This window comes from Kogia breviceps, chromosome 13 (genome assembly GCF_026419965.1).
Source record: "Kogia breviceps isolate mKogBre1 chromosome 13, mKogBre1 haplotype 1, whole genome shotgun sequence".
NCBI classification, from domain to species: domain Eukaryota; kingdom Metazoa; phylum Chordata; class Mammalia; order Artiodactyla; family Physeteridae; genus Kogia; species Kogia breviceps.
The window spans coordinates 7,160,321-7,178,574 of record NC_081322.1 but is presented as its reverse complement, the minus strand read 5'-3'; the positions used below and the strand labels follow the sequence as shown (position 1 = coordinate 7,178,574).

At 39.2% G+C, this 18,254-nt stretch overlaps 2 protein-coding genes across 2 annotated transcripts in view; both read right to left on the bottom strand.

The window, feature by feature from the left end:
* Positions 1-189: 189 nt before the first annotated feature.
* On the bottom strand, positions 190-14,731 carry COX7A2 (cytochrome c oxidase subunit 7A2). The gene is made up of 7 exons (XM_059035968.2): positions 14,644-14,731; positions 8,277-8,538; positions 5,969-6,161; positions 5,448-5,603; positions 4,171-4,260; positions 1,778-1,862; positions 190-396 (listed from the first exon to the last, which is right to left on the bottom strand). The coding sequence occupies exons 4-7, from the start codon at positions 5,463-5,465 to the stop codon at positions 338-340; spliced, it is 252 nt and encodes an 83-aa protein (XP_058891951.1). The 5' UTR covers positions 5,466-5,603; positions 5,969-6,161; positions 8,277-8,538; positions 14,644-14,731; the 3' UTR covers positions 190-337.
* Positions 14,434-18,254, bottom strand: part of TMEM30A (transmembrane protein 30A) — a 40,514-nt gene continuing 36,693 nt past the window's right edge. Inside the window, exon 7 of the mRNA XM_059035965.2 lies at positions 14,434-17,093. Within this exon, the coding sequence (XP_058891948.1) occupies positions 16,900-17,093 (194 nt within the window). The 3' untranslated portion in view covers positions 14,434-16,899. The remainder of the gene's footprint in view (positions 17,094-18,254) is intronic.

Genomic DNA, 18,254 nt, shown 5'->3' with positions numbered 1-18,254 from the left:
TCAATGAAAGCTGAAGACCATCCCCTGTTGTAATTCTAAGCTGCTAAAAATAAAATTTCACTAAAATAATACCACAATGGTACTATATATAACCTAAAGACAACAGAGTCACTTTTTCCTCCTTACCTAAGGTTTATAAGGCTGCTATAACTGGTATAATGTATCCTAAAGTGATAAAGTAAAACAAAGCATGGTAAAGACTGCTTTATTGGTGGCAGTTAGTACAAGTCAATAAATATTGATCCCCAAAGAAGAACTCAAGCTAGTTATCAGACTACTGGTCCAAAGAGAGCTGAATGGAGTTGAACCAACTGAGTGCTGGGAGGGTAAACGGACGTCAACCCTGCTTCTTGGGGAATGAAGCCACAGCCAGCTGATATATGGCATATGCTGTTCCTGAAAAATAAAAAGGAAATAACTTAACAGGAAATTCTCAGGTTTAAATGTATAAACCCAATATTCCAGCTAAAAAGTTGTAAGATAAAGAGGCAAGGCTGGTATTAAGACTACTTTTATGGGAATATACGGAAGTATTTTGATAGGTGCTGGCATAATTTAAAATAAATACATATAGAACACTTTTAATCTAGTTTTAATATTACTTAACGTGTATAGAAGATGTTAGATGCAGCACAGTAATGTATCTGTTAACGTAATGACATGTAAAAAATTTAAAATAAGATTAAGAATATATAACCTAAGATTGCCTGAGAAATGCTAAGAATGATTCAAAAGCCAAAAGAGGTCAAATAGGCAAAGCCTTCCCTGAAGTGTATTATCAATATACAACCAAGGAAGAGTGACATATGATTTTTAAATAATCAAATTTGAAGTAAGAATGTCTAATAACTGGAAATTTATTTTTTTAAAACTAATTACCAGAAAGTCTACGAAACAGGCACACTGGCCAAAAAGCACTTAGGACTTTAGCTTCAGAAAGCCCAGACGTCACTATCTGCTTGTTATCCACAAAATGTCCCTTCACTGCATTCCATCCAAGCCAAAAAAGGCACCTTGGCATAAGCAAGGGGACTTTGTGATTAGGGTTCTAATACCAGCTCTTCCAAAGAAGCAGTATTATCTGGGTAACATAATTTCTCCATCTTTAAAACGAGGATACATTACAGACTTAATACAAGGGTTGCAGAAATCCACGTATGTGGCACTCCTATTAACAGAATGAGCACGCGGTAATCACTCTAATACTGTTTCCCTTTCTCCCCGCAGGAAGCAGTCATTCAGATCCCTAACTCTGCTCCCAGCACGCTAATTTGTGATACTCCACTGCTAATATTGAATAATGGAGCTGCCCAATCCACAGAAAAAATATCAAAGCACCTTACGTGCAGTAAAAGTATTGTGCTGCACAAGGTTTTATCTCTGTTATAAATACGTATGTACAGGGATTAGATGTAAAGTGTATGATTATTATACATCATAGTCAAAATATTTAAGAACCCCTGTTACAGGAGATGGGATAGAGCAGCTATCTTTGGCCCTTCCAAAGGCCTGCAGGGCCACCAGTGGCACATTCCAAAAGCCACCTCTATCACAAGATAATGATCAAACTTTACTGGTTTATTTTTTTTAAAAGACATTAAAATGTTCTGATACAATATGTGTCGATCACCTTTGTGAGTCATTATAGGTAAAGCAGTAGCCCTCAGACTCTGGGGGCAGACTGCCTGTGTGAAAACACTGGCACAGTGAGAGCGATGATGCTGTTAGCTGTCACTACTAAGACTCTGCTATAGAGCAAGCATTCCAAATGTCTTACCACCAACTGTAAGAACCATGGTGGCTCTGTACAGGAGGGCATCAGCTAGCCCACCCTTCAGATGCACTGGAATTCCATTATCCTCCTAGGTTGAAAAAATAATAATTAATGTATATCATTTGTTTCCAACTAAATAAAAAAGACTAATACATTCATATAAAATTAAGTGGCTTCTTAAAACCCTGAAATTGAAATATTTTAAATATCAAAATTAAAAAGGACTACCCTTTTCCTGAACCTTTCTCTACTGCAACTACTTTTAAAATAAAAACTCCTAAAAATCAACATTCTTTCTTTTAAAGTTAATTTGAGATCTAATAAAATGTTCTTTCCAAAGAACATATAAACAGTAAAGCTGTGAAAATATATTCATTGAGTTCATCAATTTAATTATTAAAAAAGCAATAGTCATCACACTTTGGTCATAGGTAAGATCTTTTTTTCCCTTAAAAAAAAAGAGGGCTTCCCTGGTGGCACAGTGGTTGAGAGTCCGCCTGCTGATGCAGAGGACACGGGTTCGTGCCCCGGTCCAGAGGAATCCCACATGCCGCGGAGCGGCTGGGCCCGTGAGCCATGGCCGCTGAGCCTGCGCGTCCGGAGCCTGTGCTCCGCAACGGGAGAGGCCACAGCAGTGAGAGGCCCACGTACCGCAAAAAAAAAAGAAGAAAGAGTTTTGGTTTATAATCCTAAATTATATCCTTAGTCTCCCAGTCCAGCACCTGGCATAGAGTAGGATATTTAACACATCAGTTAAATATAAGTATTTCATTTTTATGCAGCATACATAATACTTTTTTTAACCACTTAAAATTTTCTTTATGAAAAATCAGAGATCACAATTAAACAAAAAAATCACTGATAACCTAACTACTTATAAAGGTAAGTGCTCTGTCCCACTACGTCTTTCCTCATGAGAAAACCACTATTAATACATACCTTAATTTTTTAAAGGTTGTATTGTCATACCTTCTAATTTATGCACATACTTGTTTAATACACAAAATGAGATTATGCTACATAATGGCCTATCACAGATTTCTCACTCAACATTATCTTAAAAACCATCTAGCCCATTTAAACCTACTTTGTTCCTTTTAATGGTTACACAGCATTCCACTGTGCAAAAAATAAAATTACATTAGCCAATCCTTTATTAATGAGTATTTAGGTTGTTGGGGTTTTTTGATATTAAACTCCCATAATGAATAATAGCCTATTTCCTATTTTTATACATTTATGCTACTATTCTGTAGGAAAGATTCTTAAAATGGGAGTCCTGGATAGGATATGTACAATAATTTGCTTCTAATACTTTGAAATACTCTAAAATTTCTGTACCAATACTATTTCCTAGCATGTATCAACGCACTATATATAGGAACGCACTTATCTCCCACACCTGGCTAACATAACCTATTTTAAATCTTCTCACCAAACCTTGCAATTTTTCTCCTTTACAGCTTCTAGGCTTTGTAAAGACTTTCTTAGGATGACCCCTAAGATTAAACCTGATTGTGGTAATCATTCATAGAAACATTAAATATCACATTGTTTGTACATTAAAAAAAAAATCAGGTACAACCTAAATACAAACTATTTATTTATATTCTTTCTTTCTATTTTCTTTCTTTCTTTCTTTGCGTCAGGTCTTAGTTGCGGCACATGGGATCTTCATTGTGGTGCATGGGCCTCTCTCTAGTTGTGGCGCGTGGGCTCAGTAGTTGCAGTGCGTGGTCTTAGTTCCCCCAGGGCAGGAAGGTTCTTAGTTCCCCCATCCCCAGGGATCGAACCCGCGTCCCTTGCATAGGAAGGCGGATTCTCAACCACTGGACCACCGGGGAATTCATACTTACAATTTTTACTTGCCAATCATACCTCAATAAGCTGGAAAAAAATTCTCCTATATTTTCTTTTAATATTTTTGGAGGGATAAGTATTTACACCTGCAATTAATCTTTTAACACACAATACAGAACGGATATAACTTTACTTTCTTCAAAACAGCCACCCAATTTTTCCATTCCCCACTGATATGAAATAGCACCTTTAACATATACCAAGTTTCTACATATATTAATGTATTTGTTCTGTTTCTGGGCTCTTTCTATGGTCTATTTGTCTATTACTGTGCAGCTACCCCAAAGAGTGCCAACCCAATGTGACTCCTCCAAAAGAAAGTGTCTTTGATCTTTACCCCCTCATTTCTTCTGCTTTCCCGAGGGCCTCTTGGTTATAGCAAATGTCCAGGTTAGCTATCGACAGAGTTTCTTATTACTCTTCTGCTAATACAAGAGGATTGCTAACAATCAGACGTCTCCAGATTTACCTCCTATCTCCAACTTTTGGTAATCTAATCATAACAAGTAACAATCTCCTATAAAATACTTCAGTACCTGAAACAGCTTTTGCTTCTCTGGAACTTTATTTTCAAACTGCCTGCGTGAAGACGTACTTAAGGTCCTCTGGGCAATCTGACGAAGAGCCTGAAATAAATAAAAATCCATATATACTAAACAGACTTGGGGCTTAAAGAAACCTTCAAAACCAACCATTTCCAATCTTCAGTATTACAGAAAAGTGAAACTGAGAGTTAAAACATATCCGATTTATCAATAACAAAGTCACAGACAAGCACTGAGGTTTTCCTATTTGTTGCCCGGCCACTACTCTTTATATTACATTCTGAAGTCTCCAAACACCACATTTAAGAAGCAATTCATGTAGATTTTGAGGGGGAAAAAAATCACGATCTTTACCTGAATTGAACAAGTAGCATTATGTGAGGAAAACATACTGATATTACAGAAATAATGGTTACAAAATACACGAGGTTCGAAGTTTTTATTTAAACACTCTACCATGTTATTAAAAATCTATTACTTGATATCAAAATAAACTGGCATGATTCCTACTTAATTAAAATGCTTCCCTCATTACATTTTTCCCTTACAATTAACAAGGCATGAATCTTTTACAAGAGACTTGCAATACATATCCAGTTGAAATAAATTACAAATACGCACTCCACTTTCTAAAATAAATAATATATTGAGAAGATAAGTAAAGCTTTATTGGATAATTACCGAAGAAAACGATCACTGTTAACATTTTCCTTCTCTTTTTCAAAATTCGGGGAAAATATTTCACATGCTCAAAGTCAGTGGAGGGGTGAAGGACACTGCAGAACCGCCTGATGGAAGCAACACGACCCTTCGGCCATGAATGAAATGCTCCTAAAGTGTCAGCCAAAACTGAATGGCTTGCTTTTTAAACTGCCTTCTGGTGCTCACAAAGCTCAGAGTCACTGAAACTCAAACCTCTCGGTATCAGAGGAACATCCTTCTGCGGACGCTTCCGGGTATCAGAAACTTCCCACCCGCACCCATAACATTAGGGGTGGCGACTAAGAACCCAAGGATTGTCTAACGCACAATCCTCTGGTCACCTCCCCAGCTTCTCCACTCCTTACAACTACCCAGCACAGCTTGGGGCAAGAGGGATCCATGGAAGGGAAGGAAGGTCAAGCAAAAAGGACACGGACCAAGGTGACCAGCGAAGCCGCCCTCTCCCTCTCTCCTTCCCTCCCAGGAGAAGCTTTAGTGTCGCGACCCTCTAGCCTCCGCCAACCCTCCCGCCCCACATCCCGAACGCCAGCCGAGAAGCTCCTCACCAGCAGACTCCGCAGCATCTTGTCTCCGTTACTGCCCACCAACCGCAACAACTGAATGCCAGGAACGAAGATCCACACGCCGGAACCGGAACCACCTTCTGGCTTTGCGCAAGCGCCTGGAACGTAAATATTTCCGGGCGGAGGCGGGACTTGCTCCTAACCATAGAGAGCGGAAGAGAAGAGAGAGCTGCCGGACGGCTGTGGCCGCTCTAGCCGGCGAGCCGTCTCTGCGCCTCGACCTCGCTCCTGAACCGCCAGTCAGCCCGGTAGCGGAGGCTGGGGAGAAACGAGCGACTTTTGAGACCTGAGAGGCAGGGAGCGATGCATTACGTACTCGTTTTACTAGCTTAGACAAAATTAATGTGAGACCAGGCTATCGAAAAAAATTAGTGTGTGTATTTTGAACGAGAAGACGTAAAACTCTGAGCAACCTTTGAGCCACTGTTTAGAACGCCGGTTTGGCCGAACTCTAAACTCTGAAGCTGGATGAAATACAAAACAAAAAGTATAACTTCACTTACACGGATACAATCAGTTTTTAACACTGTTGTGAGGACGTTACTGTTCCGTGTGCTGTGTAGAGCTGCGTTGGGATACTAGTTTTTATCTTGCTGCACCTTTGGGTGCTGCAGAACTCCCCATGCAAGAAGCTCTCCCACAGTGTCGCCAAAGTGTGGAAGCTGTTCACTCGTTTCTCTTGAGTCTGGGAGAACGCTGAAAAGAGGGGGAAATTTTAATCGGGGGACCAGAAATGGGAGGACAAATCTGGACTCCTGAGTCTTGCTGCCTCAGACTAGCAGGGCACTTTCCATGGTTGGAGCTGCCAGGCACAGCAATTATTGTACAGATACCAATTGTGCTTAAATAATGCCACGTTACAAGTGTCTGTTACAAGTGCCCACCCTCAAGCGGGTATAAATACAAAAGTATCCACCCTATACTATAGTAAATACCTGTCCACCTTTTTACAAACTCATAATTATTCTATTGTCATTTTAAATAGAAAGCTGATGATGTATGGGTTCAGCACAGGTGAAATGTGTAGATAAAATTAGTAATATTGAAATTATTATTCCTTCTAATCTTCAGGCTTAGACCCACCAACTTACTTGTTCCCAGTTCAAGTTCTTTTCCTCACCGATTTTAATACCCAATTATTTATAAATTTACATATTTACAAATCATAAATACCCAATTCATCTCTTCCCTAGATTAGGACCGAAAGGACCCGGTTTATTCTCCACTCTGTATTATACACCGTAATAAAATGCTTGAGGATAATTACCAGGTGCCAACAGCTGGGGCATAGCGATTTTTTAATAGTGAATTGTCTATAATTTGAAATTGTGTGGTTCAAATTATATGGTTGTATATGGTTATATATGCTCTTATCTTTTCTCCATTTAGCCAAATGGACTGTAAACTTCTCAAGAACAAAGATTATGTGAATTTCTTACCATTCTCCTAGGACTGCTTAAAGGCGGTAATCTGCTAACCAGCAGATGAATTAATTATATATAGTGGGTGATAGCTCTAGGACACTTATGGCTCTGTCCAAAAAGAACCAAAGAGGCACATAAAATAGATTCTAAAGTAGATGCAAATCCTTATATTCATGTCATTACAATTATCCCCTCTTTACTGGATCATTCCATGAGCATATAAACACATTCCCAAATTAAACAAACCTCTTTTGAGTTCAGTAACCAGACCATTTCTCTTCTCCAACATAAAACACAGATTTCTTTATACTTGTCTTCCCTCCCACTCCTCCTTTAAACTGTATCAATTCTCCTCTTTTCCATCTATCAGCAACATTTAACACAGCTGATCATTCCCTCATAGCATCTTTTCAATTTTTAATATGGAAATAAACCACATATGCAATACAATGTAACGTGTATAGTTGGACACGTGGTCTTGATGAGGGTTCCACATGCTACTCTTTCCCTGGTTCTATTTTAGAAGCTGCTACTGTTAGTTTCCTTTCTTGGATCCTCACCCTCTCAGTTTCTAAATTTCAGAGTACCACTTCTCTTCTACATTCATCCCTTTTGTGATTTCATCCAATGCGATGAAACACCATTTGTGTGCGGACAACTCTCCAGTCTGACTTTGCCCTTTCACTCCAAACATCCCCACTGAGTTGCCTAACGGGCCTCTCAAACTTCACGACCAAAACTGAATTCTACTTTCCACTCCTTATTTCCAAGCTTTCTCTGTGAGTTTATTTATTTCAAGCCCCAAACTTTGGCTGTTTTCTATCATACTCTGTAACTAATCCATAAGAAAATCCTGTTGGCTGCACCTTCAAAATATAATCTGAAACTGACCACTTCTCATGTCTCCATGGCTACTACCGATGCAGGCCAAGCCACTGTCTCTTGCTTGCATTACTGCAAAAGCCTTTTAAACTGGTTTCCTTGCTTCTACTCTTCCATTCAGTCTATCTTCAATGATAGATCATCACAGCAGTTATCCTTTTAAGGACTTAAGTTAGATAATGACTCTGCTTAAAACTTTTTGTTCAGTGCTGTATCCGTAGCGCCTAAAGTAGTAACTGGTGCAAGGAAAATGCTCAGTAAATACTGGTTAAATGTATAGTATGCTGCACAAAAGAGTGAACTCATTTTACTGAGTCTAAAAAGTCACAAAATCTTTCTTAATACTTGTACTCCTTTCAAACATTTTTCAGTCCCAGGGTTCCTTACTCATATCATGCCCTTGCTCTGTCCATTGTGACTTTCGTGACAGAAAAATATGGCTGAAATTTGCTTGGTCCCTATCAAGCTTTATTTAATCTTCCCAAGCACACTTTAAATTTGTTACCTGATTTGTAAGTTCATCCTCTGAAGCAGAATATTTATTTTCAAGATAGGTTCTTTCCAAAACATCAGTTTGAGGTTCTTTTGTAATATTAGAAAATTCTTAGAAATGACTCTTTCGTTGAAAAATATTTCCTTCAGAGGCCTCTGGAACATCATAAGAGAACTGGAAGCATGCTATTTAGATATGTGGAAATTCCGAGGTAGGTAAGGGTTTATTTGACTCTTGCTGTAAGATAGCTTTATGGACATCAGATGTGAAAGTACTAAGGGAAAAAATTTCACAATTAATGATGCAAAGTTACCAAATCACACAGTTAACTCAATCTTTTTTTTTTTCCTTTAAAAAACAAACAGGATGACAACCTTACTTTGATCCTGCCTATAACATCTCTAAATAAAAAGCAGAGGAAAGCCAGAACGGGGTTCTGTGTGATTGAGATGTGTCTATTTTAATTCTGGAACCATCCTTAATCCACTTACAGTTTTAACAAAAATAATGTAGTAGAACAGCTTCATGTGAAATGTAATGTATAAAAACGACCAGTTAGACAAAAGACAGCATTTCAATATAATTCATATTTTCTTTGATTGTTACATAGTTAGGAATCAGGAGAACTTTGGTTGTCTCAACTGCTGTATTATTTTACTATTAAATGATTTATCTAATTGCAAGCCTCAGTCTTTTCGTTATTAAAGTTAGGGACTGAGCTAATGATCTTTATCCCTGGATCTAAAATCCTTATGTATGAAAAATACTTTCGGGCTTCCCTGGTGGCGCAGTGGTTGAGAATCCGCCTGCCGATGCAGGGGACGCGGGTTCGTGCCCCGGTCCGGGAGGATCCCACGTGCCGCGGAGCGGCTGGGCCCGTGAGCCGTGGCCACTGAGCCTGCGCGTCCGGAGCCTGTGCTCCGCAACGGGAGAGGCCGCAACAGTGAGAGGCCCGCGTACCACAAAAAATAAATAGATAAATAAATAAAATAAATGGGGTAAAGATTAAAAGGCATTCCAGACTTAGGGTAAGAACATGATCAATAACTTAGGTTTGGAATCAAGCATAATCTACTGCAGGAACTGTAAAACAGAGGCCTAGATGGGAGTGAAAAGGGGAAAAAATATTATTATAGTTAAGAACCTGGAAGTCAGACAGATCCTGGATCTATCATTTAATAATAATATGAATGAAGGCAAATTTCATAATTTACACCTATTTACCTGTAAAATGGAGCTACCAGTATCCATCATCAAGTGGCTGTGAAGATTAAATGATACAATTCAGTAAATGTTAGCTATCATCACGGGAGGAAATGTTGGAAAGGAGAAATGGGTCAACAGAGGAAGTATCCAGGCAGAAGGTGCAGCATATTCAGAGGCAAAGAAGAGGCGGTGAACAGATCTCTTGCGGAAGTGAATGCCAATCGTTCGGTTTGGCAGCAGGACAAATGGAGATGCGGGGCAACAGGGGAAGACAGATTTTTTTTTTTTTTTTTTTTGCGGTACGCGGGCCTCTCACTGTTGTGGCCTCTCCCGTTGCGGAGCACAGGCTCCGGACGCGCAGGCGCAGCGGCCACGGCTCACGGGCCCAGCCGCTCCGCGGCATGTGGGATCTTCCCGGACCGGGGCACGAACCCGCGTCCCCTGCATCGGCAGGCGGACTCTCAACCACTGCGCCACCAGGGAAGCCTGGGAAGACAGATTTTTAATGATGAATTTAAATTTTATCCTGAAGGTGTTTTAGAGCCATTTAAAGGTTTAAATGGCAAATGGTCAAGGATCAGAGCTCTATTTCAATATCATTCTGGTAGTAGTGAAACGCTGGATTGGATATGAGTTAGCAGGACAGAGAGTCCATTAGAAGGTACTTATAGTAAACCAAGGAAAAAAGAAAACCTGAAGTAAGTCAACAGCAAAAGACATGTAGCTAAAGGGATGTAGAAAAGGGGATGGGTTAGAGAGCCAACACCGAGGAAGTACCTTCAAAAATCAACAGAATGTAGGGATTTATTGGATTGGGAAGTTGGGGAGGAGGGCAGATTTCTGGCTTAACTCATGAGATGGTTGGTCATACCTACCATGCACTACATCGAGGAATATCAGAGAAACGCCAGGCTAGGACGGGATGAGTTCAGCTGGCTTGACAGAAGGGAGTGGTAGGCGTTCACTGAGTGCCATTTTTCTATACTTTGTGCTAAATGCGCTTCCTCTATCACTTCCCTTATTCCTCAAATCAAAATCTGTCAAGCGGGTATTAAAATCCCCATTTTACAGACCAGTAAATGCTAAAGTAAATGATTTAGGAGATTAAATCATCTGAAGATAGAGTTTCTGTATTTAAGAGTCAGGTCAGCCTGATTCTAAAAACCGTATTCTGAAGCTTTCAGACGCAGATTGATAGTGAGGAGACTACAGTGCAATAGTGAGATGAAAGCCTGGCTGAAGCTGAAGAGAGTTATAAAATATAAACGACTCTTTTACAAGCTTTGTCGTGAAAGAAGGAATGACAACATACCCCAGGGATTAGTTTAGACCACTGATTCAACTGCAATCTGACACATAATTGTAAATCTATTTTTGTCTGCATTTCTTGTCCTTGAAACAAAGTGGCATATAAAGTCTCGACAGCGAAAGTGATGTGTGGTGAGTTCAATCTTCTTCCACATCACCCTGCATAGAAAAGCTTGTGACATACACATAGGCTCCCATTAATGTCACTTAAAGTACATCGTTTTTAAAAATGTACTAAGATGACCAAAAGGTACTGCAAGGTGGTTCTGATTTAAGATAGCGGATTGGCCCCAAGACTTTGTCTGCCCTCCCTATCCCTCCGGTAAAATGAAAGAAAAGGAATTGAAAGGGTATGAGGTTTTTTTCATTTTATTTTATTTTACTTTTTTTATACAGCAGTTTCTTATCAGTTATCTATCTTATACGTATTAGTGTACATATGTCAATCCCAATCTCCCAATTCATCCACCCACCCAACCCCCCGCCACTTTCCCCCCTTGGTGTCCATATGTTTGTTCGTATGAGGTGTTTTTAGATACATCACCTTAAATGAATCTCAAAGGCATTATGCTGAGTAAAAGAAGCCAGTTTCCAAAGGTCACATACGATATGATTCCATTTATGACATTCCAGAAGACAAAACTATGGGGATGGAAAAGAGATCAGTGGTTGCCGGGCTTATGGGTGGAGGGAAGGGTGGCGATAAAGGTGTATAGTAAAAGGGAGGTTGGGAGGTTTGGGTACTGCTCTGTATTCTAAAATGGTTACACAAACGTATGCGTGTGCTAAAATCCGCAGAACTGTACACTACAAGTACAAAAAGTGACAGTTTACTGTATGACAGTCTAAAAAACATTTTTTAGGGCTTCCCTGGTGGCGCAGTGGTTGAGAGTCCGCCTGCCGATGCAGGGGACGCGGGTTCGTGCCCCGGTCCGGGAGGATCCCACGTGCCGCGGAGCGGCTGGGCCCGTGAGCCGTGGCCGCTGAGCCTGCGCGTCCGGAGCCTGTGCTCTGCAAGGGGAGAGGCCGCGACAGCGAGAGGCCCGCGTACCACACACACAAAAAAAAAAAAAAAAAAAAAAAATTTTTTAAAAGACAGCCCAAAAGGATGGCGACCAAAGAGGAGACAGAAACAGAAAATCAATTTCAACAGCTTTCTGGAAAACAGAAAGCAGATGGGATACAGCTGAGCGGGACCAAGGAAGCCACAATCTAAAGGGACTGCAAGGGAGATGGATACCAGTGAGAAGCATGCTGATTGGTTCTAAAACCCCTGAGAAGCCCAGACTTGAAAGAATTTATAGCAAAGAGTGGAATCAAGGGACAGGCCTGAAAATGAGTAGTAGAAAATTACACACTACAGAATGGTCAGCTCTCTACAATCTCTGCCCTACCCCTCTCGGCCAAATACAATCTCTCACCTCGGTCACTGTCTCCCACAGGTAGAAGACAAGCACATTTTCATCTGGAAAAAGTGAAGGGAGACAGCTAGGTGGAAGGCATATGCAAAGGGACAGGTATAGCGGAAATATGTGAAGTGGACAACAGAAGCCGGGGTGGAAGACAGGCAGCAGCAGAGAGTTCAAAGCAGAGACAGAGCCTCCTTCAACCCCTTCCTTTTGCAGAAGACTAGAGAATTCTTCCCTGGAGAAACTGCACAGTCCCACAGAAAAGGCCTCTGGCCAAATGACTGGCTCCCTGACAGTCATTCCCTAACGCAGTGCTTCTCAAAATTCAGTCTACCTACAGCTGCTGACCTGCCAACTATTTATTACTTGTCTAAGCATTTATTTTATCGTGAACAGGAGCAAATAATGCACTCGGCGGCACTTTTGAGTAGCACTGTGTTACCGAGGCCATCACTTGTCAAGCACTGCCCATGAACAGAGCTTTCAATGAGTTTGGGGGGGTCCATTTATACATGATAGATTGCTGAGACCAGCCAGAAATACAAGGAAAGTCACCTATGCGAAAAACTGAAAATAGCTCCAGTAAACAAGAGAGTGAACTAGGAAACAGCAGACCCAACACAGGAGGGTGACAAAAAAAGGAATGTGATAATGGCTGAGTAGCTGTCTGAAAAAGCCACCAGTACAGAATGGCAGAGAAGGACAAATGCAGAACAGACCTTTCTAGCAAAAACAGGGAATCAGGTTATCAGGTATATGGGGACAAGAGACCTTCAAAACACTAGCGATAAGAACAGGGTGGACCTGATAGAAAAGTTGGAAAAACTTTAAGATAGGCTTCCAGAAAGTTATGTTGATGTTAAAAGTGGGGTGATTATTAATTCCAGGAAAAATAAAGTGTACAAAGTATAATCTTGCTGCTCTGCTTTGCTCTAAAGTATACAGTATTTTTAAAGTCACAACTAAACAATTGCTAATGTGTTTATTAAATATTATAACTATATATGGGAGAAGGGGAGGTATGTGTGTTAGCTACATCATCAGGTAATATTATCAAGAAGACAATAATGTCTAAAACGGTTAAATCAAGCAATAGTAGAACAGTCATATAATTTAGATACACTAAGATAAATACCAAAAGTAACAACTTTTGAAGTCAAAATAATTGTCTCTAGAAGATAGAAAGTTGGGACAGTTACTGCTGTTTTTCATCATAAGGCCTTTAGATTTCTTTTAACTGTGGACACATGCTACTTTGACAAATTTTACATATATAAAAGAAAATAAGGTCACCATGGTCTGATTTGATTTTTTTTTAAATGATACTTATTTTTAAATGATTTTTTTTTGGGGGGGTAGTACGCGGGCCTCTCACTGTTGTGGCCTCTCCCGTTGCGGAGCACAGGCTCCGGACGCGCAGGCTCAGTAGTTGTGGCTCACGGGCCCAGCCGCTCCGCGGCATGTGGGATCCTCCCCGACGGGGGCACAAACCCACGTCCCCTGCATCGGCAGGCGGACTCTCAACCACTGCGCCACCAGGGAAGCCCAGTGATATTTATTTTGAAATTTCAAATGACGTTAAGGGAAATGTGATTTTTACGTTTATTGAATGGGGCATGGGCTAAAAAGGGGCTCTAAAACGCTTTACTAGATTATCCAAATACTACAACTAACATTTATGCACCAAATTCTTCTTGAAGCAGCACTTCCTTACTCCCTCCACCCTCCCCTCAAACTAACCATGTTCACAAAGAACAGAACTTTGAAGCTTAACCAACAAAGGATCGTCCAACAGTTCTAAGGCAGTGTTTCCATAAAGACAGGAGGCGAGCAGGCTGAACAGCAGGCACTAAGCCCACCGCTCAGCTGCTCCTCTATCCTAGCCTGGCTCTTCATTTCCTATGTCCCTGCCCACTTCATTATTTTCATCAGCATTGTCTCTCTACCAGTTATTCATTTTCTATTTACCAGAAATTTCCCTTGATCTAATACCAAATTTAGCCTGTCTGCTTATAACAGGTTATAATCTGACCACTTCTTGGTAAGCACAGATGTTTCTCAGTAACATGCATAAATCCTGCAGTTAATGCTATCACAGTGATTAACATATTCACGTATGGCAATCAAATCTAGGCGTGGAAATGTTAAAATCTGGACTCATCGAGCCTGGGCTACAATTTAGTGCTAAACGTCAGCAACGACACGGGGGCACTGTTATTTTAGCAAGACACCTGAACATAGCAAAATTAATTTTGTTCATTTTTATTAATACAGAACATACTAACAGAAAGTTATCTTTCAATATAATCAAGGTTACAAATACTGTTACGTTAAACCAAGAAACAAATAATATTCACTTGACTCTCCTCTTCGTTGAATAATTTTCTATTAGGTAGTACAGTTATTTTTACCAATTCACTTTTAAACTGCTTTCTGATTTCAAAGAAATTTCTTACCTTTTACTTATGAAATAATTCCTTCCGTTGGGAACTTCATGTATCAAAATATTTCCTGCAAGTTAGTACATTCTTCAACGCCTTCTACTTAACCTAGTTGTCTTAAAATGCAATATGATTCTTTGAAAGTTGAGTATGACATCGGTGTTTCCAAATCATCAGCATAAAGCCCGTAAGAAAGAAACGTTTTCCTCCCGCCAGTCACAGAGGCCATATGAATGTTCCACAGTCTTCATATGCAGCAACAGGAATCGCTTACAGCTCAAATGGCAGGAGACAAGGCAGAACTTAGGCCATCAATGTACTTGTAAAATAGATAAAACTCCAAATACAGTTTAAGATTCCGTCTTCACCACAGATGAGGAAGTGTTGGAAGAGCTCTTCAACTTTTCTGTAGCAGCACCTCTGGTCCCCAGTTAGAAAAAGAGATGCAGGATGACAGTCCTTCTTAACCAGCACAAACTCAATCTGCAAAGACTGGGAGAAGCCATTTCCCCCAATGATATACCACAGAAAATAAACTGCCATGTGCAAGAGGGTCAATTATCAGAATAAATAACCATATTCTGAAGAATAGTTTTATACAAGGAATACCCTATGTACTCAGAAATTTCAGGACAATTATACATTAAGTACTTCATGCAAGTAATATTCTATCTGTTGAAAGTCATTATGAATTACAAGTTCTTTTAAGTGAATTTCATATTATACAAAACTTAAGAAGTGTGACACATTTCTACTATTAACCATTACATTATTTTTTAAACATACATTAATCAAAATTGATACATTACCCAGACCTTTTGATTTAAAATATAAACAAAGGAAACCATTACAAACTCTGAATTCAAACAGGAATTCTTCTATACAAACATTTGAGTTATTTTAGCTAAAAAAAAAAAAATAGCCATTTCAATGCAATTAAGCCACCTCTGATGAAGACATACATTTCATGCATGTGAAAAAATAAGTTTACATTCAAGAATAAGTTCCATAGCAAACAAGTTACAGCATTTATTCAATAAGGAATATTAAAAATAACTCCAGTTAATAGAAAATAAAATAACTTCAAGCACATATATTATAATTTATCATGTACATACTCCAAAATCTCCAGAATTTAATTAGGAAATTTAAAGAACTTCTTTTTAAAGTACATCTTAAAAAAACCAACCAAAACAATCGGTGGCTTAACTAAAGAGAAATGTGCATACATATTCATCCTTCACCTATATGTAAAAATTGAATGAAATATAGAGGAAATGAAGGTTACTGTCTTCCAAAATTTCTGCAAGATAACATTAGTACTTAAGTCAAAACACTTACCTGCAAAATAAAAACAGCTTGAGGTATTTCCAATGCTGAAGCAAATTTCTTAATGTTAAATACCACAAGAATGAAAACAGTCTCCTTTGAACATTTACATCTGGTTGACAGTTGAGGCAGAAGATAAAGGTCGGCCAAGAAGCTTTCCCATCTCACCTATATTCTTTCATCCCTTATGAAGTGTAAGCTTCAAGGGAAATGATCACATGTAAAAACATCAAGTGAGATGGGTCTCCTGACTGCAACATCTTAACCAAATGGAAAGAGGAATTTTAAATCTTCCTACCGGAGACCTACCGTGAGCATTAATTCCTATTCTAGACAGGTAAATAGGTCCTTTGAAATCAAATCTAAGCTTGACAAAGAACTGTACTGGATAAACTGAATACAAGAACCACCTCAACAAAGATGGCACTTTAAGCCTTTACACACGACCTATAAAAAGGATGAAGTGTTTTATTTAGATTTGGTCTTTCTTCATCTTTTTGTAACTATGAATCCTGAAGGGTTAGCAAGTCATTATACTCACACACCTTGTAATCCCTTTCTTCATACCATAGGCACACATATACAGTATCATATGTCAATATAATATTAACAACACAGCATAAACATTTAAGCAGCAGACGCATTTCACATGAAAGAGGCTCCATGCATCATACGGCCTGTCCCAACAAAAAGGAAACATCAGAATGCCATTTCAGCAGTTACAGTGTCGATATGATCAATATAGCAAATTTGTTTTATACCCGTCATATATTTTCATAAGTCATCCATACGGAAGAAGCAAAGGATAAAGACAGCTTTTAAAAAAAAAGTTATGTGCCAACTTCAAAAATGACATACTAACCAGACATCAGCATTTGAAAGCTAGGTTGAATAGGACTGGCCTTGATGCACATGCAGTAAATTTGTTTTCAAAATATAAAATTAAATGGTAATGTCAGCAGTATTACTACTGTTTCTATATTTATGATTAATTACTAGCAGTACAACTCCCAGAAGGAAGGAGATGGATCCAACAGCGATGTAAGCAATCCCCAAAAATGGGTTTTTTCCTCCCATCCATGAAATAGTGCTCAAGATCATCCGCTTTCGTCCATCAAATGAATGTACAGGGTAATCTGAAGAGTGTATAGGAAGACTTTTCCATGTCTAGTTACTTGATTTTTAAAATACAACTTAAAAAGTTGGTATTTAATTGCTTGTAATTCATTGGTATAATTCTACAATACACAGGCACCTTACTCATATGTTCTGAATCACAAAATAATTATATAATTATTATCCAAAAGGACTGATTTCACAAATTAAATGTTAGTAGTAAAAGCCAATATAGAGACAAGATGAAAAGGCAGAGGGCTATGTACCAGATGAAGGAACAAGATAAAACCCCAGAAAAACAACTAAATGAAATGGAGACATAGGCAATCTTCCAAAAAAAGAATTCAGAATAATGATAGTGAAGATGATACAGGACCTCGGAAAACGAATGGAGGCAGAGATCAAGAAGATGCAAGAAATGTTTAACAAAGACCTAGAAGAATTAAAGAACAAACAAACAGAGATGAACAAAACAATAACTGAAATGAAAAATACACTAGAAGGAATCAATAGCAGAATAACTGAGGCAGAAGAACGGATAAGTGACCTGGAAGACAGAATGGTGGAATTCACTGCTGTGGAACAGAATAAAGAAAAAAGAATGAAAAGAAATGAAGACAGCCTAAGAGACCTCTGGGACAACATTAAATGCAACAATATTCACATTACAGGGGTCCCAGAAGGAGAAGAGAGAGAGAAAGGACCCGACAAAAATATTTGAAGGATTAGAGTCAAAAACTTCCCTAACGTGGGAAAGGAAATAGCCACCCAAGTCCAGGAAGTGCAGAGTCCCAAGGAGAAACATGCTGAGACACATAGTAATCAAACTGGCAAAAATTAAAGACAAAGAAAAATTATTGAAAGCAGCAAGGGAAAAATGACAATAACATACAAGGGAACTCCCATAAGGTTAACAGCTGATTTCTCAGCAGAAACTCTACAAGCCAGAAGGGAGTGGCATGATATACTTAAAGTGATGAAAGGGAAGAAACTACAACCAAGGTTACTCCACCCAGCAAGGATCTCATGCAGATTCGATGGAGAAATCAAAAGCTTTACAGACAAGCAAAAGCTAAGAGAATTCAGCACCACCAAACCAGCTCTACAACAAATGCTGAAGGAACTTCTCTAAGGCGGAAACACAAGAGAAGAAAAGGACCTACAAATTCAAACCCAGAACA